The sequence below is a fragment of the Heliangelus exortis genome, chromosome 3, assembly GCF_036169615.1.
Source record: "Heliangelus exortis chromosome 3, bHelExo1.hap1, whole genome shotgun sequence".
NCBI classification, from domain to species: domain Eukaryota; kingdom Metazoa; phylum Chordata; class Aves; order Apodiformes; family Trochilidae; genus Heliangelus; species Heliangelus exortis.
Window position 1 is genome coordinate 5,518,723 of NC_092424.1, and position 20,976 is coordinate 5,539,698.

Below are 20,976 nucleotides of genomic sequence, written 5' to 3' on the forward strand. Positions count from 1 at the left end.
AACAATAATAAATAACTGCAAGAATCCCTCCCAGCCCTACCTATTTATTATAAAACAAGGAGATGCTGGTACCCATCAGCAAGCTCTTACATGTGAGATTCTGCTTGCAAACACAATGTTTTTCTCTTGCCATTCATGACTAAGGATTGTAATTCCTGGATAAATTAACCTGAAATACATGTCTAAAGTTAGTTTAAATGCAAGCTTTCCAACAGCTTTTCTTGTTCATTTGTCACAAAGCTGGTCAAGCCTGCAGTGACAACAAAAAATTCCCTTCTTTTTACTTCAAGGGAAGGAAAAACTGTGGGGAAAAGGCAGACCAGTGGATCAGTAACAGCTTCAAGCCCTTCACCCCTACAGCTCTGCACTTCCTTCTGCTTATTCTGAAAAGCAGCCAGGAAATGCCCTGCATGGAGCCAGGAGCCCTGCGATGCTGACGACAGGAGCCAGAATTTTATTTCACTCACTGTCCCTCCCTGCTCCTTCCCATTTTTTCTAAAAACATGACAGTGAAAAAATTGAGGGGAGAGCAACTTTTGTCCTCTCAGGCCCAGATTTCTCCTTTGCACATACAAAATACCCTGAAAGAACCAACATTTCTTCTGAATTATTTCCGGTACATGGGAATGATAAGAGAATAGAAATCTGCTCTGGTTTAATTATGAATAAGTAATAAGGTAATGCTAGCAATGCATTTAACCAAAAAAACAGATTTATAATAAGTGATTACATGTAAGCAATTAGAACAAAATTGTGTGTGTTGTAACTCAGCATTTACATTTAGGAGCTGATTCTTCCTGTGTAACCTTAACTACAGAGACACTCCCACTGGTAAAGTCAATGACAGAATTGCTGGCAGGATGGGATCTATTGAGGATTTTCCTCAACATGAGGAAAATTTCTTTACTGTAAGGGTTGCAGAGCCTTGAAACAGGATCCCCAGAGAGGTTGTGGAGTCTCCTTCTCTGGAAACTTTCAAGACCCATCTGGATGCATTTCTGAGTGACCTGCCTTAGTTTTGGTCCTGCTCTGGCAGGGGAGGGGGTGGGACTCAGTGATCTTCAGAGGTCCCTTCCAACCCCTGACATTTTGTGATTAGGAAAATGGATTGCAAAGGAAAAAGGTTGATTTTGCTGTTTTGGTTTTTTTCAAATTAAGGGTCAGCAGCTCAGTCTCTAGAAGACAAGATTTGATTTTTGCCTGGTGAGTAAGTTCACCTGATTTTGCCTTACTTAGTCAAAAATTTTGCTTAGTCAACTTACAGCTTAGAAGCAAATGAAACACAAATGACAATAACTCAGTTTCCCAAGTATTGGTTACTATTTGCCTAAACCACCCTGGTCTGACTCTGCACAACAGCTCCTGGCAATGTGGAGCCTGACAGGTACCCTTGGGGGTACAGTGACAAAACCCAGAGTTTTGTTAATGAGAGAGACCTGGTGGCAGGAGGGACACCTGAAGGAGTGGGCCATGTCCCATCTCAGCAAGAGGGATTACATTCAGGGTGCTGTCACCTGCCCATCATTGGGCCTTAGCTCAAGGGAGTGATGAGCAAACCAGACCAGTTTGCTTCTAGCTCCCCTACTCAAGAGGCAGAAACAGGGATGGGTGACACATAATTCAGCCTTTTTTTTGTTTTGTTTTGAAGCAATTGGTCTCACTGAAGTCTTTTCCCTCTGCTTTGAAATCAGGCTGGTTTTTCACTCTGGTCAGGTGCAAGCTTCTTCTCAGAAGCAATCCTGAGTTTTGGCTGTAAATAGTAAACAGAAAGGATGCTTCAGTACTGTCACCTGCTTGAAAAGGAACAACATGGAAGAGGAACAGATCTTTCAGGGTTTTGCTTAGGAGAAGAACTCAAGGCAAGCTGGAAAACACTCAGGGGCTCAGATTGGCTCCACCTGCAACAACCTCAAATGCCCCTCATACCACTCTTTGCCTTTTGTTTTCCTCATCCCAAAGAAGCCCATGCTGCAGCAGCACGAGTACCTCTTCCTACAGATCAAGCACTGCTTCAGCTTTTGGAGCTGCTGGATCTGAAACCCCATAATGAAATTAGTCTCAGGAAAGGAAGAGAAAGCCATCCAGACAGGTAACCCTGTCCCTCTGCAGCCAAGCTAAAGGAGGAGCCCAGAACTTTGTCTACACAAAGCAGATTTCTTGGTGTCGCTCCAGCGCTCCGTGGACTGTTATCCATCAAAAGCAGCACTGGAATTGGCACTCTCCACAGAAAAGGAAGGGATCCACCCCAAACACTAAATGTCAGGAAGCTTTTGTGACACAGGATGAAGAAACACATGCTGCTGCTGCTGCTGCAGTTCAAAATGTTCCTGCTTGGAAGATAACCGGGAGGCAGCGTGGCTGGGCTGGGCTGTTCCACACCTTCCACCAGTGCCAGGACCACATAAAACCTGCAAAGCCCTTGCTGTGAATCCTCCCCAGGGGGTGGCTGGAGGCCAAATGACCCAGCACGAACTCCTATTCCCAGAAAGTCTCACTACCTGGCAAGCCTTGCTGTTAAGAGGTGGATTTCAGGAAAAAACTGAATTGTGGGAAAAGAGTTGAGGAGAAGAAGTCAGACCCCCACCTTCACAAATTAAGTTTAACATGGTCAAAGAGGTAACCTTAAGAAGCAAAACTGGTGAGGTGAAGTAACTATCTGGATTATAAAGATATTCATAAGGGGTATAAAGTAGATGGTGTAGTTATGGGCACAGGTTATTTGTCTCTACAGAGAAAAGCAGAGGGCTTGCACAAATGGAAGGGCTCCTAAAGTCCAAAAGCAATAATCAAAATAGCCATTAAAAAAGCACAGCGAAGAATTATGGCTTCATGCTCTCTATCATAACTTGCTTCCTCAAGGAAAGCCAGAAGGCACAGCTTAGATGTCTAAGCAGAAATTTCTAACTAATTATAGGCCCTAGAATTACAAGTTAAAGCCCCAGCAGGGCCCATCCATCCCCTAGTGCAGGGAAGCTGATACCCAGTGCTTGTCCTGCAAGGAAAAAAAGGCCTTCTGTAATTTCTGAGCATCTGTCATTCATTTAATTGATGGCCCAGTATTAAACCATGGCAGAGCTGTTGCCCAAACTGTGCTCTCACAGGGAAAATGCATTGAGCCCTATTCAATCACCACCACAAAATCACAGGGAATTCAGTGTTGCTTGTGGGGTTTTTTTAATTATTACAGTCCAAATAGGTCTGAAAGCATGATGGAAAAAAGTGTTTGTGCTGGTTTAGCTTCATTGCAATGGATGAAGCAGGACTTGCAAAGGCATGAGTCAGTGTGCAGGAGGTGGTATAATTCCTGATTTTTGGGAAATGAAAGAAAGGTGATGTTCAGCATCACCTTCCCCTGCTCCCATTGAGATCATTCATCCAGCACCCTAATTTTGAGGCTTTCTAACTGTCACCTGAGGGGTGATGCATCTTAAAAGAGAAAATTATTTACTTCTAGTGCTTACAAGCACCAAAAAAGAGTTGTGTAAATAGTCTGGACAAAATTCAGTGCCCCATTCTGTTATGTAGTTGTTGACTAATACCTGTAAGTCCTCTTACTACTGGAAAGCTGGAGAATATGTCACTCATAGGAAAAGCTGGAGAAAATCTGGAATTCAGGTGGCAAAAAAAGTCAAGGGATTTATTTGAAGAAAAAAAAAAAAATTGGGGCCCAGCTCATAAAGATGCAAAAAGAAGAAGGGAAAAAACCCACAAAATCACAGGAGGAAAAAGGCTAAAATCCAGCTTGCTTTCTTGTGCCCCCAGCTGAGCAGGTGGAAGGGTGAAGCCCCCATCTCCAGCCACCCCCCCTGGCCCTACAGCAACAGGAGCAGTTGTTGTCTCCTGCTGTGAGGAAGTGGCCTGGGGAACCAAAAACTCTTTTCATTTCTGTTTACTCATCTTCTGCCTGTTTTCAAATGGTTGCCAAAAAAAAAAAAAAAAAAAAAAAAAAAAAAGCATGAGGCATATCTGGCGGTGGGTGGGGGAAAATAAGTGTTTTGTAGTGGAAAATGGTAAAGAAAAGAAAAACCAAAACCATATTTATCTTTTTTGCAGCAAAGGGTGAATGCTCTCCTTTCCAGAGGCAGCAGTTAAGGTCTCCCTGGAAAAATGGAAGCTCCTTAGGCTTGCCCAGAAAAGCCACAACCCCCAGGGAGGGTACCCTGGGGTGGGATGGGGGCACCCTGGGGACCATTGGGACAAGCAGCAGCAGGTCAAGGGCAGGAGAAGAGGACCCCAAGGTGGGAGCTGAGCTGAGCAGGGCAGGGTGGTCCCCAGCACTGTGTGGAGGTGAGGGCTGATGAGCAGAGATGCTTCTTGTGGTGTTTGCTGAATCAACAGTGATGGGAGGAAGAAGCAGCTCCTATAATCTCCATGAACTTTTCCTGGTTTCTCCAGGAGTTTTATTTTATAGGAAGTTTCCACCTGATGCAACAGTGCCAATCTCTGCTGTACCAATCTCTACAAAGCTGGCTCTTGAGTAGCAGAAAGAAAAGCAAAGTTAGGTGAAGTGTGTATTAAAAATAAGGTTGGAGCCATCCCTCCATCTTCAATGCACGTCTGCCAACCAAGCAAGTTGTGGACACCAAGGAAGATTTCTATGGGAGACAGGAATGTTTCTTTCCCAGGAGAACTTCAGGAAGGTCAAGACTTTCAGGAAGCTCAACAATTTAAATTTGAACTCAGCAAAGACCAGAGGCTGCCTGCAGGCAGTGAAAGGGTTACTTCTGGAGCCTTGGGTGGCCAAGGAAAGGAACCAGGAACTCCATTCAGCTCTTCCAGCACACCCTGACTTTGGACTGGGAGAGAGGAAAAGGCGTCCCTGCTCCTGGGAACAAAGGGCAAGGGCAGGAGGGTGACTCAGGAGTCCTGCTGGCCTGCATGGCATCCAGGGAGGGTGGCTGGGCTGACCCATGGCCCTGCTTGGCAAGGGCTGAGGAGGGCTGCCTGCTGACACACACAGAAAGTGGATCCAGGCCCACACGTTGTTCTAGTAGGGCGAAAAAAAAAAAAAAAAAAAAAAAAAAAAAAAAGTTGTTTTTTTTTTAATTATTTGGGTTTTTTTTTTGTTTTGTTTTTTTCTGGGAGCACAGACTTGAGTGTAGTTTATACTGGGCTGGACTGTGCTGTATGAATGAACAGGAGCCTACTTGGGGAAAGGTGTTTTGTTGGGTGTTGGTTTTTTTGGGGTTTTTTTAAATTATTTTCCAAAAGCTGCAAACTGGAGCTACTACCTAAACACACACGCTCCACGAAGAAGAAATGTGAAATGCTGAGGGCTGAGCCCTTTCCAGCCTAACTATTGGGTTGCCTCCCAGACGTAGCCCTGTTGTGGTGAAGCATGTGCTGGATGGAGGAGTCAGGGCTAAAAAATTCTCCATTTATGACAAGCTTGGCTACTCCCAGTGCCATTAATTCCTGCACAGACACAGGGAATGGGTGCAACCAGCAGGTGCCATGCTGCAGGTTGGTGAAACATCACCCTGAGAGGGCAAAGGGGTGGCTGGGTGTCCCCAGTGTCCCCATCCCCTGCCATCCCTGCCAGCAGGACAGAGGGGCAGGGCTTGGCCCGGGCACAGAAGGGAAAGATCCAGGGGCTCTGTTGACATAACAAGCCACTAGAGAGCACTCTCAAATGTATTTATACTCTTTGCCTAAGTGCTAGTTCATAAAAACACACGGTTGCCATGGCCTGGTTTACAGCACATCTAAAAAGAGAGCTCCCAAACATCCCAGGTTTCCTGAGGCCACCACAAAGCTTCCCTTGTCCGGAGCCATTCCCATCCCATCCCCCTGGCACCTGGGTGCAGGGCAGCACCCTCCAGCTCCACACACTCCTCTTGCCCTGCACTGCTGCTCATTTACAAATAAATGTCAGAAAGAGTATTTTTAAAAAAATTAAAAAAAAAAAAAAAAATTAAAAAAAATTAATATTGCACTCAACTGCAAGGTTTTTGGTGTTTTCTTCTTTATATAGGAAAAAGTGCAATAAGTAATTAAAGCTCTGAGTTCCCTCGTACTTCGTGACAGAAAAAAAAAAAGAAAAAATTAAAATGGCAGTGTTAGTTCAGCAGCTACCAACTGCATCACTGTGCAGGTGATCTGCCAGGAAAAAGTATTTTTGGAAAAAAACCTGATGGCAGAGGGTTAGGGAAAAAAAAAATAATCACACGTTCTTCATTGAAACACTTTTAATACTACACGAATTACAGTGTCACCTTTTAAAAAGTTAAAAAGGAATACTAACAGTAGCAACGTTGCAGCTAAAGCACTTCAAAATAATTTAAAAATTTGTAGCCCAGGAAGTTGTCAAGTGGCATGAAGGGAGAATCCACCAAAGCATTACTGCAACTCAGCAAAAAGCAACAAAAGGGGGGAAAAAAAGCAACACTGATTGCGAGAAAAATGAGAAAAATAAGCTATGAACACCCTCAGATTTTAACTTTTTTTTTTTTTTTTTTTTTTTTTTTTTTTTTTTTTTTTTTTTTTTTGGTTTGTTTTATTTCCTTTTGCAGTTCTCAATGCCTACAGCATGCAGATCAGACTTGGCCAGGCTGTGTGGGGTGAATGTAGCTGAGTGAGCAGAGCCACCAAGAGCCATTTCTTTTCCAGCTAAAGTATCCCAGGGACACCGTTCCTGGCATCACCTGCCAGGGAGTTTCCATCCTCTCCAGGACTTCCCAGAGCTGGGAGGAGGAAAGGTGGATTTCCTTATGGGCCTCTCCACCCAACATCCCTCAGCCCTAAAACAAGGGGGTGCTTTGTGCAGGCTCAGAGCTGGGCCACCTAATAACACACAAAAAGAGGCCTTTTTTAGGGAGGTTTTGGGGTTTCGGTTTTGCTTCTTTTTTAAGAGTGGGGTTATCACTTAAATAAAAAAAAACAAAACATGAGCTTCATCCCACGTGAGGTATTATGCCAAGCAACTTTGAAGAACTGGTTACCATCTATCAGCTCAAAATCCATTTTTTTTTAATAAAGTGCCTAAATACACATTTACACAGATCATAGTGGTTCCAAAGAATCCTTTACAGTTCTTGTTGGTTTTTTTATATATATAGGTATATATATAGGTATATATAATGTGCGTTTCTTCAAATTGGCTAAATGTGTTTACATAAGACACCAATCTTGACTATAGGTATAAGCTTTAAAGCGTAATATTGACTCAATGAATTTGTTTATCATGCAAATCTTACCTAGTATTACATTGACTTGTAATATGGAACACAATGTAGTGGGTGTGCTCATTAAACACTTCATAAAAAATTACTGTGCATGTGCAGTTCTGATCTTCAAATAATAATAATGACCATTTCCTTAAAAAAAAAAAAAAAAAAAAAAAATCTTCCAAAGAAGACCTACTCTCTGCATTAAATTGCAGTCTGAACATCATCACATTTAGAACAGTTGACTAAAAAGCACCCAAAAATCTTCAAATTATAGCTGAACAGGTTTTCCTCCTCCTCTTCTGATACTGGAAGTGTTTATTAGCCTGTCCCCAGGAAGGGACGACCCCGTCACCCTTTTTTTGCTCAGAAACAACTGCTTATAACCAAGTTATAAACACCTCAAGAGAAGGGCTTGTACAGCTGCAGCATTCCCAACGAACTATAAACAGCACAAAAACATCACTATAAGACTCGAACTATTTCTAGTAACCAATGATTTATTGATTTTAGAAGTCTGCTTGGTGATGCAGAAGCGTGATCAAAAGAAGTGGCTTTACAAAAGCGTTCTCCAAAGTAGCTTAAACGGCAGGGCCAGGGCCATTATGTGCAGCCCTAATTGCTTTCATTTCAACCAGTTTATATTTTCATTTTCAAAGAATAGCAGGTTTGTTTCAAGCACACGTAATAAGGAAATTACAGGTTTCCTCCACCCACATTTGGGCTGTCACTGATATGCCCGCGGGCAACCTGGCAGAGCCTCAAGTCACCACTGTCACTGTACCACACAGTACCTGCCACTACTTGGAAATACCAGGTCAGTGATAGTAACAATAGCAACAGCAGGAGAGGTGACTGATAAACAAACTCAAAGTCCACCTGCGCTACCTGAAAATTAAAGTCAAATTTAAAAAAAAAAAAAAAACAAACAAACAAAAAAAAAACAACGAACAAATTTCTCCCCCACCTCCCCAGCTTTTTGTCCAAGGACTTCCCCAGAAGTGACGTGGAAGACCTTCAGAGATGGCAGTGCTACGTTGGCTCCTTCACCAATAATTAAGTTTGGTATCAAACTTCCACGTTCTGGTACGTAATTGGTGAATCAATGCAATTTTGCAATCGTACAACTGATCACGTGAACTCTGGTCAACTTCGCCTTAAAAAAACAAAACCAAACAAAAAAGCAACAACAACAACAACAACAAAATAAACAACCCCAAACCAAAACCAAACAAACCCAGAAATCCCTAACTCAACAGCGCCTCTCAGACACCTCTCCACATCCTACTCTGGAGCAACTTCCCATGAGAAACACGGTGGAATCTGGGACTGGATCTGGTGGATCTGCCATTGCAACCCAAGCCACATGTTTCTGGGAGAAAGCCCTCCTGCTCCCTAAGCTTGCCTGGCTGGTGGGATGGCAACAAGCATCCCCACCTTGGCTACCACTCTTCTCCCCAACCGCCTCAGACCAAGCCTGCATGCGACCAGCTCTACAGGACAGGGGCCAGGAATAAGGAATCACAGACAGTAAGGCAATCTTTACAATGTCAGAAAGTGTATTTGGCATTTAAAAAAAAAAAAAAGAAAAAAAAAAAAAAAAAAAAAAAAAAAGGAAGGAAGGAAAGCGGGAAGAAAAAACAAAGTAACAAGTGCATACAAATACAGCTAGAAGCATTTCTGGTTTGCCAAGTGCTCTCTAAAAAAAGCAGCGCAAGTCACAGCCTACATTGAACAGTAACTGTCACCAGGGAAGCACAACAAATAGTTGCTATAACAAAAGGGGAAAAAAAAACAGATACAAACAAAAAAAAAAAAGAATTAGAAGAAATGCCTTTATAATAAGTACATACCTTTTGTCTTCAAAAAAATATAGAAACACAATGTATTCAAAAAAATCAAAATTATACAGCCATGTTTATGAAGTCTACATTTCCCTTGTCTTGGAGATATATATATATTTATATATATATATTTATAGATATATACAGAATTCGAGCAGTTCGAGTTCAAGGTGACGTCGGGCGGCGAGATGGGGCAAGTCACGAGTCCCTCTCCTTTTTCACTTTCACATCTCCGGCCAGGATGGTGGCGATCTCCCCCTGCATGAAGGCCCAGGGGACATTGGAGCCGACCAGGGGACACTTCTCCCCGCTGGGACAATAGACCTCCCCGCTGGCTCCCTGCTGCTTGATGCTCTGCCGGGAGCAGGGGAAGCAGAACTTGTGGGAGGGGACGGAGGGGCACTGCACGAAGTGGGTGTCTTCCAGGCGCTCGTGGCACAGGGTACAACACAACGGGACGCTGGCGGCGAGGGACGAGTCCGGCAGGCTGGCGGGGTGGACGGGTTCCAGCCCCCCCGTCGTGTTGGCCCCCTGGCCCGGCACCTCCCTGCCGGGGCCCAACCTTCTTTGGTTCATGGCGGAGGGCGAGGGGGGGCTGCTGCTGTTCCTCCGCGTGGTGGAGTGGACCTGGTTGGCGTCTTTGGAGGCGTGGTTGCCCCCGGCATTGTCCGCCACCAAAATGAGGGCGGCCATGGGGGACTGGCCGTTCTGGGCCGCCTCGGGCGGCGTGGTCCGGTTGGAGTGGGGCGAGGCGGTGGGCGGCGGGGGGGACATGAAGGGGGTGGCCGTCAGCGGCAGCTTCATCCCTTCCGACGAGGTGGGCAGCCAGGGCTGCGCCTCCCCGTTGATCTTCGGGGGTCCCGCCTCGCCCTCCGGCTCGGGGGAAGGCTTCCTCTTCCGGGCTGCCCGGGCCCCTGCGGAGGCAGAAGGGAGGAAGAGGAGGAGGAGGAGGGTGAGAAGGCAGCGATGTCGCAATGCACGGGGGTCACCGCCGTGCAACCGCTGCAAAAAAACAAAAGTGGCAGCGACCAACCCCCTCCCCCCCCCAAGCGCCCGGCCACCCAGGCCGTCAAGCCGTCGCCTCGGGCGCCCAAAGCTGGCCGGGAGCCTCGACCCCGCACCCCAGTAGAGTGTCCCCAGCCCTCCCCTCTCCTGCCCTCCGACCCCCGGGCCCGCCAGCCCCCGCCGCCTCACCTGGCTTGGCCACCGCGCCGTTGGTCTCGTAGCCCAGCAGCCTGCCGCCCGCCATGCCCGGCTCCTTCTTGAACTTGCTGTCGAAGGGGGGAACGCCGTGGCCGCCGTGCTGGTGCAGGGCCAGCAGCGTGTCCCGCACTGTCTTGGGCTTCGCCAGCCACTCCTGCTCGCCGCTCGCCCGGCCCTTGCCGTCGGCTCCCAGCTCCGCCGCCGCCGCCGCCGGGAGGCTCTCCGCCGAGCCCCGCTTTTCCTTGGCGCCTCCGTCGTGCTCCCCCGCCGCGCCGCCGCCCGACGAGGAAGAGGAGGAGGAGACGGAGCCGGGGCGCTTGTGCCCCAGCTCTCCGGGCTGCCCCGCAGCCTGTGCCGCCGCCGGCTGCTGGGGGACGGGCACGGCCATCGGAGAGGGCGCGGCGGAGATGGCGGCCAGCGAGGCGGCAGCGGCGGCTGCGCGGCTGCCCAGGCCACCGATGGCGGCGGGGAGCCCGGCTCCGTTCACCAGCGGCACCAGGGTGGGGGGCACGGCGTGCGTCCGCCGCGGGTTGGGGCTCTGCCGGTTGAGCTCGGGCGGCTCCTCGGGCTTGGGGAAGCCGTTGGGCACCAGGATGCCGTTGACCTGCCGGCCGCCGCCGTACTCGGCGCCCAGGCGGGGCGGCGGCCGCTCGGCCGCCAGCGAGTAGCGCTCCAGGGGCTGCGGCGGGGGCCGCGCCGCCGCCTCGGCAGCCGCGGGATGGCCGAGCTGCTGCTGCTGCGCCAGGAGCTCCTTGGCGGAGAGCGGCGGCTGCTTGGCGTGGGGCGGCGGCGGGGCCCGGCCCTCGGGGAAGCAGCCGTGCGCCCGCTTCAGCTGCCGCGCCGTGTCGATGACGAACTCCACGCGGTCGGCGCCCTCGTAGTTGACGCAGCCCCGGCAGACGGGCTCGGTGAAGTCCCAGATCATGGCCCAGGGCATGCGGGGCAGGTCGCACAGGTAGCACGACTGCCTGCGGGAAGCAGCCGCCACCGCCGCCGACGACATGTCCCGGCCCCGGGGCAGCGGCGAGCGCCCCCCGCTCCGGCTCCGGCCACCGCCGCCTCCTCCGCCCCTCGCCACCGGTGTCCCGACGGGGAGGCTCGGCCGCCGCGGACGCAGCGGGACCGTCCGCCGGGCCCCCTCCCCCTCTCCTTCCTCTACCGTGCGCTGGAGCGGGGCGCGGCGGGCGCCCCGAAAGGCAGAGTCGCTGCGGGGGACGCCGCTCCCCTCGCCGTCTCCGCCGGCGGCGCTCACAGGGCGGCGGGGACGCGCATCTCCGCGGCGCGGCTGGCGCAGGGCTGCGGCCGCTGCCGCCCGCACGGCTCCCCCGCTCGCTGGCTACTACGGGGCGTCGGGGGCCGGCGCGGCGCGGCGGGGCGGGCGGGGCGGGGACTGCCGCGGGGGCCGGGGCCGGGGCTGGCGGCGGCGCCGTGCCGGGCTCCAGCCGCCACCGCCGCCTCTGCGCGCCGCCGCCTCGATTCTTCGACAGTGCCGGCCGCGCCTGCGCGATGGGCGCCCCCGCCCCGCCGCCGCCGCGATCCCGGCCCCTGCCCGCGCCACCGGCACCGGGGGTTCCTCTTGCCGTCGGGGGGGCGCCGCTCCCCCGCCCCGTCTCGCCCTTGGGGAGGGCTGTGGGAGCGAAGAGGGACAAGGCGAGGGGCGGGGGCGCGCTGCGGCTCCCTCCTTCTTTCCTCTTAGTATTTTTGTTATTGTTTCTATTACTATTTCCTGCGCTGCCGAGGGGCTTTGCCGAAGGCTGCCACCCAGGGATGCGCGGGGTGCCTCCCGCAGTGTGGGGTTCGGCGTGTGTGTGCCCCCCTTTCCCCCCCCCCTTCCTCGGCCGGTGACCTTGAGCACTGCGCGGTGCCCCGGGCGTGCCCCGCGGCTTTGGGAGTCCCGTGTGCCCCCCGGGCCAGTCAGCGCCATCTCCGGGCAAGGCCCGGCGCCCTCCAGCGCCTCTCTCCGGCTTTGTTCTCCCTGCCGGGGCAGGAAGCACCATTACAAATACATACAACGATTTTTAATTTTTTGTTGTTTTTTTTTAGCTTTTCATTGTGCACAGGAAATAGGACGTTCTAGATTTCCTCTAATTTTCAACCACAAACCAGCGTTTCTCTAATGCAGACAGCAGAATTCACACAGACTAAGCCAAACGCCGTCTTCTACTCGTCCCCCCAAAAAAAGAAAAAAACCTGCGGACATGTTTCCCTGTCCCCCTTCCACGCTGCAAATCGCTCACCCGCCGCCCGCATCCACACCAAAACACAGGGCGGGGAAAAAACAGAAAGTAAAAAAGGGTGTTTGCTCTTCCCCTTTGCCACGGGAGGTGAAGCAACCCCTAACCGGGCGCATCCCGGCACCTACACCCGGCTGCACGCGTCTGCCCGAAGCCGGTAAACACGGCGGCGACTGCTCCCCCCCGACGCCGGTGCTGGGGCCGCCCTTCCCACGGCGTTATGTAGGTTACGGGGGAGGGAAGGAGGGCAGGAGGGAGGGAAGCAGGGCGGGCGGTGGAGGCCGGCCGGGGCCGGGGAAGCTCTGACGTCCGCAGCTGCCGGCGGGAGGTGCCTCCCCACTTCCCCCCCTTCCCCCCCCGAGGCTGGCAGCCTCCCGACGAGGCGGCCGGGGCGCTGCGGGGCCGGGGACCCTGCGGGCGGACCGGCCCCGCACAAAGCGCCGCCTCCCCGCTGCTCTTCCGCGGTCCGGCGCGGAGGTTAAGCGGGCAGGGGTGGCAGCAGCTGCCCCCCCCCACAGCTTCCTCCCGTTCCTTCCAGCACCGCCCGCCGAGGTCGGGGCTGGGTGGGGCGGTCACCCCTCAGCCCCCCGGGGTAGGGGGACACTCGCTTCTCCCTTCCCCGCCTTCCTTCTCGGCCCGGAGCTGGCTGCCAGCACAGACCCTGGTGCCAGGCTGGGTGACTTTGCAACTGTGCTCCCAGCTGGGCGGGCTGGAGGTGTCGGGCTGCCAACAGGCAAAACAAACACCCCTCTCCCGGCCCCCGACTATTCCCGCACGTCGGGGCGGTGACCGCGGTTGCTGCCCCGGGCGCGATCCCCGGAGCCCTCACGGCTCGTACCCGCTCTGCGGGAAGCGTCCGAGGCAGGGGGAGAGGAGGAAAAAGTGTCAGGAGGAAGAGGAAGAAGGGGCCAGCCCGTAGCACATCCCCGACGTGCCCCCGGAGCCTAAAGGGTTAACCTCGGTTCGCTTTGCCGGAGCAGCCCTCCCTTTCACATTGCATCAAAGTCTTTTAAAAGCTGTTTCTCTTCCCTCCTCCCCTCCCCGGTTGGAAAGACGCTTTATCCATGCATGCTAAGTAAACAGATCTTTGTTTTCGTCTTCCACCCACTGCCCTCTTTCTCCAGCCCGGAGCTGGAACCTGGCCAAGCCGGCTGCAGCGATTGCTGCCTCCACACAGCCACTCACACACACACACACGCGGGGAAGGAGGGGGGGAGAAGCCGGGTTTCTCGGGTGAGGCAATGCGCCTGCAATTGGCAGGGACAAGGCAGGAATTGTAATTGCACTTCATCATGTGATGGCTTATGAAAGAGGAAGTTTGGATGTTTTAGTCACGTACTCTTTTGCCCTCTTGCTTTAGCCTCCAGGTTCTCCGGAGGAAAAAATTACATATATTTATATATACTGGTAGAAAGCCAAGAAACAGTGTGTTTGCACATTTCACATTTCAGATCGTGAGCAGAGCTGGAGTGCTACATGAGCGAGGCTGCAGGGGAAGAAGAAAGCGAAGCTTTCAGCTGTGGCAGGCTTTTAACTGCAGGACAGAAAATGTGACCTGTATTTATTTTGCTTTATTTCTAATGAAAACTAGCTGCTTGGAAAAATCGAGATGTGTGGTACTCCGGTTTTGCTGCATTTGCTGCCTTTGAATTCATTCTGGTGGAAAAAGAAAGAAAAATCCCACGTTACCGAGCACAATGTCAAAAGGCTGATAAAAAATAATGGCAGCACTACATAGGAAATGTGGTTTATGTATCAAATCACACAAAAAAAAAAAAGTCCTCAAAGCTGCTGACTGTTACAGCAGTAACTGCACAGGAATTGAACAGATAATGCTTTTGTTTCGTGTTCCTTTTCTTTGTTTTTTGTTTTTTTCAAAACAGAAACCATCCTTTTGTGCCTGCTCTCTTCCAAACGCCCCTTGTTATGACACTGGAGATAAGAGCAGCCAAGTGCTGGAGGACACCTGATGGGGGGGCTTGGGGGCAGTGCATGTCTGGGGCAGTGCCTGGCCAAGGAGCACCAGGGTGGCACGGATGAGGACCCAGCAGAGTGCAGGAGGCCTTTGCCTTGTCCTGGTTGTGCCCAGTGTCAAAGCTGATGGAAAGGTTGACACAAGGCAGCTCTTTACACAACCCCCAAATCAACACCACGGTGAACCCCTTCTTACCCTTTGTTTTTTGGTGTTTTTTAGTGAACCAGACTGAGATCTTGATTTATTTCTCCACTCCTCCTTCCCCGCAAGTCCTATTTCCCTTCCTGCCTTTCCTTCACACCCGTGGCAATGATCCCACACAGCCCCTTGTCCCAGAGCTGTGCCCTTAGCCTGCACTTCACCCATGGACCCTTTCTCTGTGGAGCCTGCCCTTTCTTCTGTGCCCAAACCAGTGCTCTTCACTTGTTCCTTGTGCCCTCAGCATTCCTCTTTCCCTTCTGATTGAGGGCTGCCCCACATCTTTCTCCTACAGATATGCACTGCTTCATCCATGGATTTTATTTGCATCCTTCTGGTGAGGCAGAAGTCCTGCAGGGTTGTAGCAAAAAGGCCAGAGAGAAGACTGAAAGGGTGATGATGGTGGAGGTTGCTACCACCTCTCCTTTGATACATACTGGGGTTTGGAGGCTGCTTTCCCAGAACTGAGAGGGGAGAGGTTGGGAATAGTCCTTGAAGTTTTGGACCTGGTAAAACACAGATGATTTGGGGCCAAGGACCCCGCCACCAAAGCAGTGCCAAGGTGGATGAAAGCAAGACCTGCCAGCTCAGCCTGCAGAAACCTGACAGCAGATTACAGCCTCCTGCAGTGCATGGCTGGGAGTTTGGTCATTAATTGCTATAATGTTTGTAGAGTCTCTGCTGAGAGGAGAGTTCAGGTAGGAACAGAGATGCCTTCTGATTTTATGGCATCTCTGCTGTTTTCATTCCTGCTGGAGATGGGATGTTGCTCCAGAGGATCTTCCAGAAAGCTGAATGAAGCTGGGTTTCAGTGGGCTTCTTACCTAGGTGAGGATTATGTGATTTTTGCCAGCAGTTCAAAAGCCCCTGAATCAACCAATGAATCTTGCTTGTAGACAGCTGCTCATATTTGCCTGCAAGAGTGAGCTACTGGCAGCCATTTTAGAAACACTGAAACTTTTGGTTTTAATTTTAAAACAATCCATCCTTTTGAAAGTTAATTCCCCCTGTGCACATTTTTGGTATGGGGTTTGAGATGTATCATTCAGACAGTGCTTGAGGTGAAGTTCTGCTTTGACATTGATGCTGGTCCCAAAGCCAGCCTCACAGCACACTAAAAAGAGAAAAATCCTAGTGAAAAAGGCAAATACCCATCTAACAGTGGTTTATTTAGTGACATAGGGGGAAAAAAAAGATACAAATGAGAGTATAATGAGGCACAGCCTGTTGACATAAATAGGCTTTGGACAGGCTCATGCTAAGACACTGATCCTGCAGATGTTTACAGCCATCTACAACTTTGTTCACAGGAGCATCACTGTGAATATAAAGCCTTGTGCACTTTGGTGCTGGCAGGAAGGGATCATGGCTCCCTGAGAGCTGCTCATCAGCAGGGTGCTGAGGGCTGCCCTGCAGGCTGGAGCTGGAGCTGAGGGCAGGAGCTGGCAGAGGACCTGGCAGAAAAATCCTCTGCAGAGGCCAGGAGGTCACTGCTCCATCTCCCTGGGAGGCAGGATGTACTAGAGGACTGAGAGGGACTGGAGTAGCTACTCCACATCTGCCTTTTGCCATACGTGGGGACCTTTTCTTAACCCCTTCAAGACAGATGTGTTCAACGCCGCTGTTTAAACTTCTGGGAGCTGTGAGGCACCACCTAAGCAGAGCCTGCCTTGAAAAGGAAGCAGCAGCAGGATGCTGCTATACCATGAGCTCATAGATATCTCCCAAAATAGGGAGATGCTGTGTATGCTGCTATTCTGCTATGATTTTTTTGCTCTAGGAAGTTTGGGCAATGATAGTTCCCAGGGAGTTGCAGTGTGAGCAAGAGCCTGGGTGCTGTGGTTTCTGCTCCATTGGTGGGCTCTACCCTAGGCTCTTTGGAGGAAAAATTGCATGCTTTCTTTAAAAAAGGAAACTATTCTGTTTACAACTGAGCAGTTGACTTTACGCCCTCTTTTCAAGTAGCAGTATGGAAAAAAAAAAAAAAAAAAGAGAAAAGAAAAACGAAGTGGCAGGGAAAATCTCAAGGAAATACTTGAGAAATTCAGAGGTTACTACCCTCTGAAGAGAAATAAAATCTTCAGAGAGATACTTCCAGATGCCAGAAGAAAGGGCAATTGATGTGGAAAAGCTTCCAGCCCTTATCCCTGGGCTGGGTGAATAGGCATGTGGGGTTATCCCATTTACACTCCTCCTTGCTGCTCTGCACTGCGAGGCACAGTCAGCAATTGTCTGTGGCCACGGGCAAGGGGGGCAGGAATGCAGTGGCCGGGGGCTTCCCGGGGTGTGGGCAGAGCATCAGGCTAGGTGACCCCTTCCCAAAATAAACAGGAAGCCTGGGAAGCTGTGACCTCTCAGTGACACCACTCCAGCTCTGCCGGAGTTGAGGGGCTGCTGAGTACCTCCTCAAAAACTGGGCAGGGGCTGGGACTTCACAGGAAAGGATACAAAATAAGAGCAGGGGAAGGTCATCTGTAGACAAAAAGTTATGGAGGGCTTTAAAATGCCTTCTGTTTAAGCCCTCAGATAATTTTATTTCTTGTCTGTGCTTCATCCACCAGAGCCCATGGCTGTGCAGCCTGCAAAGAAGGGGTAGACAAGCTCTAAAGAAAGGGCAGAGCTTCCCTTGCATATATTGAATATATTGCATATATTCAATATATTGAATATATTGCATATATTGAAGCCTGGTGTGCCTGAGCAAAGCAAGAAGAGGAGCCCCAGGGAGTGTGTGCTTGCCAAGGGGTTTCTCAGTTGGGCTAAGTTTGTCTGGAAAACACTTTTTCCCCATTTGGGGGAGTTGGTGGCAAGGTCCTGACTGAAATAAAAAGTCAAAACCAAGGCCCAGGCCTTATGAAAGCCAGAGCTATTGAAGCTGTTTCCAACATGGGAGTTCCTGCATTACCAAAACATCCCCCCAAAGCAGCAAACTGTCTTTCCCTTCCAGCTCCAGCTTCCAAGTCACCTCAGGAACCCCCTAGAAGACCTGGCCCATCCCTAGAGGCTTTAGAGGCTGTCAGCCCCATGGTTTGGGGCAGGACAAGACCCCCATTGGTGGCAGGGGGTTCAGGGTCTTAGCTGCTTGCTGCTGACCTCAAAGTTTCCTGCCAGCACCAGCAGTTTTGCAGCCCCACTTTTCTTCTTGCCTGGTGGTTGCCTTGTCCTCTTGGCAGGGTATGGGCACCTGGAGGGGCTGGGGACTCTGGGGTGGGTGCTGATGGGTTTGCTCTCTGAGCAGAGTGGCTGTTTCAGAGAGAAGAAAGAGCAGAAGCATTTCTTCTTTGATTGTCTAGCAATTGCTGGAGTTTTATAGTTACCAAACCCTGGCACTCACCGTGCAGGGTAGCAAGACACATCATCTGGTGCCCTTCCAGCCCATGGCCACTTGTGCCCCTGGCTTAACAGGGGCTGTTCTATAGGGGAAATACTTCAACATATGGAGAGATGTGCAGCTGCTCCAGGAGAGTCTCCTGAAAAGACCCCTCTCCCTCCAGGAGGAATTTCATGTGTTAGGCTGTAGCCTCAGTTTGTTTGTTCCAGGCATGCTGAGATATGGTTGATGGGCACACACTCCTGCTGTGGTATTTCAGTTCTGCAAGGGAACAAGAGTTAGGAGTGTCCAAATCTGAGAAAACAAAACAAACAAACAAACAAAAAGGTAAATGAAATTTGTTTCTGTCCTCTCTCCCCCACCACTGCCTCTCGTTCCTTGCCCTTTCTCTCCTCCCCGTGCCCAGGCAGTGCCCTCCTCTGTGGGGAGTCCCTCAGGGAGCTTCCTGGGCAGTCAGAGCAGGGGGAAAATGCTCTCCTCTGTCCTTCAGCCCCTAGCCTTACTTTTCTGCTCTCTGCTGTCTAATCTGCTGAGTAAAAACACGTAAAGGAGAGTATTTTTATCTTCTTGCATGCTCTGTCATATGCATAGTATACTGCTGAGGAACAACACTTACAAGTTTTGGCATTAATGATGCAATTGTAAACTTAAGCAGCAGAGCTGTGTTGTATCACCTCATCTTGTCCACTTGTACTTTTCAGGCAAAAAAAAAAATTAAAAAAAAAATCACACATTTCTCTTTTCCAGGCACCTGCGTCCCTCCCGCATCCCCAAATGCTCTTGCTGAGCTCCAGAAAGAGATGCTGGCTGGGAAGTTCACATGAGTTCGTAGCTGATAAAAAGAACACCAAGCAACATTAATAACCAGGAGACCTGTGCTGGAACTGGCAATTAAGCCCAAGCCTCTTCTTCCGGATTTTTGTCATTAAAGGAACTTGCCAAAGGCTGGGCCTTGCCTATCACTTAGTCTCCCAGATGGGATTAGATGAGGGACTGAGGACAAGTCATCTTCGTAATGGGACCTGCTGAGGTCCTTGCATCATGCCAGAGGAATGGCTGTGCTGGAGAGCTTGCTGGGGTGGTTGCAGAGGCTGCTTGCACAGCCACCACTTGCTGCTGATTTAGGGTTCTCACACGTGTGCTTGGAAGATGCCAGAGGGATGTCCCTCAACCAGCCTCTCCCTCACATGGCTCACCACGTTGGTTCAGCATGCAGTGCATCAGGATCAGCAACACCAAGCAGCTGCTTTTTGGCTTGCTGCTCTGCTTGAAGAGTCCTTTAGAGGCTGTGCCAGTGGCAGATGTCCCAGAGAACATCACTGTCATTTTGTGTTGGACCTCGTGGCAGGTTGCTGAGGCAGGGGCAGATGTGGTCACAACTGATTTAACCTCCCTTGGGGACAGCAGTGACAGGGGAAAACTATCTATACCAGCAGAGACTTCAGCAAGGATTAGTTGCTTAGTGCTGACCAGAGCCCCTCCAGTCATCTCCACAGCTGAACTGGAGCCGTGGCACAAGAGCCACATTGGAGTCCTCTGCTTTGCTTCCCATGTGCCCTCTGCATTCTCTGGGGTGAATAATTTTGGGGTGTTGTGTATCTGGGGTGGGTTTCAACTGCTGATCCAGAGGGAAGAGGACAATCACCTTCCTCATCCATTTTCCCTTTGCCAGTTACTATTATTGCTAACTGCTGTTGCACACAGGTTGTAATTAAGTGGAAAAAAATACAGACAAAATGAAAAAGGGTACGAGCCTCTCAAAAACATCTCTGCTAGCTGCAGCCTGACTCAGCCTTCAATTAACATTCTTACTTAAAATACTTTTGTTATACAGCTTTTGTTCAATTTTACATAATAGCAGGCCAAATCACCACCCCAGAGCTCCATGATGAAGAGAGGAACTTGGCCCTGGTCTCATGGGCACCATCTCATCCTCTCTTTGAACCAGACTGGCTTTGGATGTGCTGCTGGAGGAGACCATGGAGTATGCCTGTGGCTCTACCTTGGCATGGACCTTGAATGGTGCTGCCCCCCAAGCACCTGGTCCCACCTTCCCCAGCCCAGCAGCCTGGTTCTGCCCAGCACTGCTCTCTGGAGCCAACACAGCAGTGCCAACAGCTGCCATGCAGCTAAACCTGACCCAGTGTCCCCATCCCACTGCTCTGGGGGTGCTGTGGGGTGAAAGGGAGCAGGTCCAGATGGGCAGCTGGGGATGGAGCTCAGCAGCAATATTGCTTTGCCCCTGCCACCAGACACTCTCATGCTGCATCCACACCCATTCCATCACTTTCCATGGGCTGTGCCATCCATCCCTGAGTTGCCAGAGGGCACTCTGGCTAGGAGGGAGGGATACGTGGGCTTTCAGGGCTTCCTAGGGATATGGGACCACCCTGGAATTGGGTCTGATTCCCTACCAGGGCCTAAGGAGCTTGAGAGTTGTGCTCCATCTCCTGCAGAGGATGGCAGCCCTGCTTCCATCACTGGGAATGATAATGTGGGGAAACCTCTGCCCAGGGCTCTTCCACTGCAGAGGGATGACTTTATGGCTCAGCAGTGCTATAAAAGGGTGTAATTACCAGCATGATTTTTTTTAATCTGTTCCTATCAGGCCTGGGTTCTAACTGGTACAAAGCATGGTCTATGTGTTAGTGTGCGTGTGTTCATTCATGTGTGTGCCCACAGAATATAAAATGGGGATTTGTATTAAAGTCTGGAAAACTGGCATGAAGAAGATACTCCCATGTCTACTTCAGTCATTTTAAGCCATTGCTGTCACATTTATGCCTCCACAAATACTCTCTGGAATCATGGAAACCTCAGTCTGGGTTTGCACGGTGTTCCTGAAGCAGGATGGTGTTTCAACTGGGAAGAGGGCTAAGAAAATAAGGATCTGGGCACATCTAAACTTAATCCCATTCTCCATTTCTGCCCTCAGGTAACTAAAAAGCACAGTGGGCACCGTATCTCCTGGGGGCAGCTTTGCTAAGAGGGTGAATTTGTACCAGGGCAGCATCTGGCCCAAGGT

At 50.8% G+C, this 20,976-nt stretch overlaps 1 protein-coding gene and 1 long non-coding RNA gene across 2 annotated transcripts; one reads left to right on the forward strand and one right to left on the reverse strand.

Annotated features, from left to right (window-relative positions):
• Positions 1 to 7,648: 7,648 nt before the first annotated feature.
• IRF2BP2 (interferon regulatory factor 2 binding protein 2) lies at positions 7,649 to 11,353 on the reverse strand. The gene is made up of 2 exons (XM_071739030.1): positions 10,205 to 11,353; positions 7,649 to 9,924 (listed from the first exon to the last, which is right to left on the reverse strand). The coding sequence occupies exons 1-2, from the start codon at positions 11,214 to 11,216 to the stop codon at positions 9,209 to 9,211; spliced, it is 1,728 nt and encodes a 575-aa protein (XP_071595131.1). The 5' UTR covers positions 11,217 to 11,353; the 3' UTR covers positions 7,649 to 9,208.
• Positions 11,354 to 12,531: 1,178 nt separating this feature from the next.
• LOC139794005 (uncharacterized) lies at positions 12,532 to 14,055 on the forward strand. Its single transcript, XR_011724910.1, has 2 exons — positions 12,532 to 12,669; positions 13,899 to 14,055. It is a non-coding gene; the product is annotated as an uncharacterized lncRNA (long non-coding RNA).
• Positions 14,056 to 20,976: the final 6,921 nt, after the last annotated feature.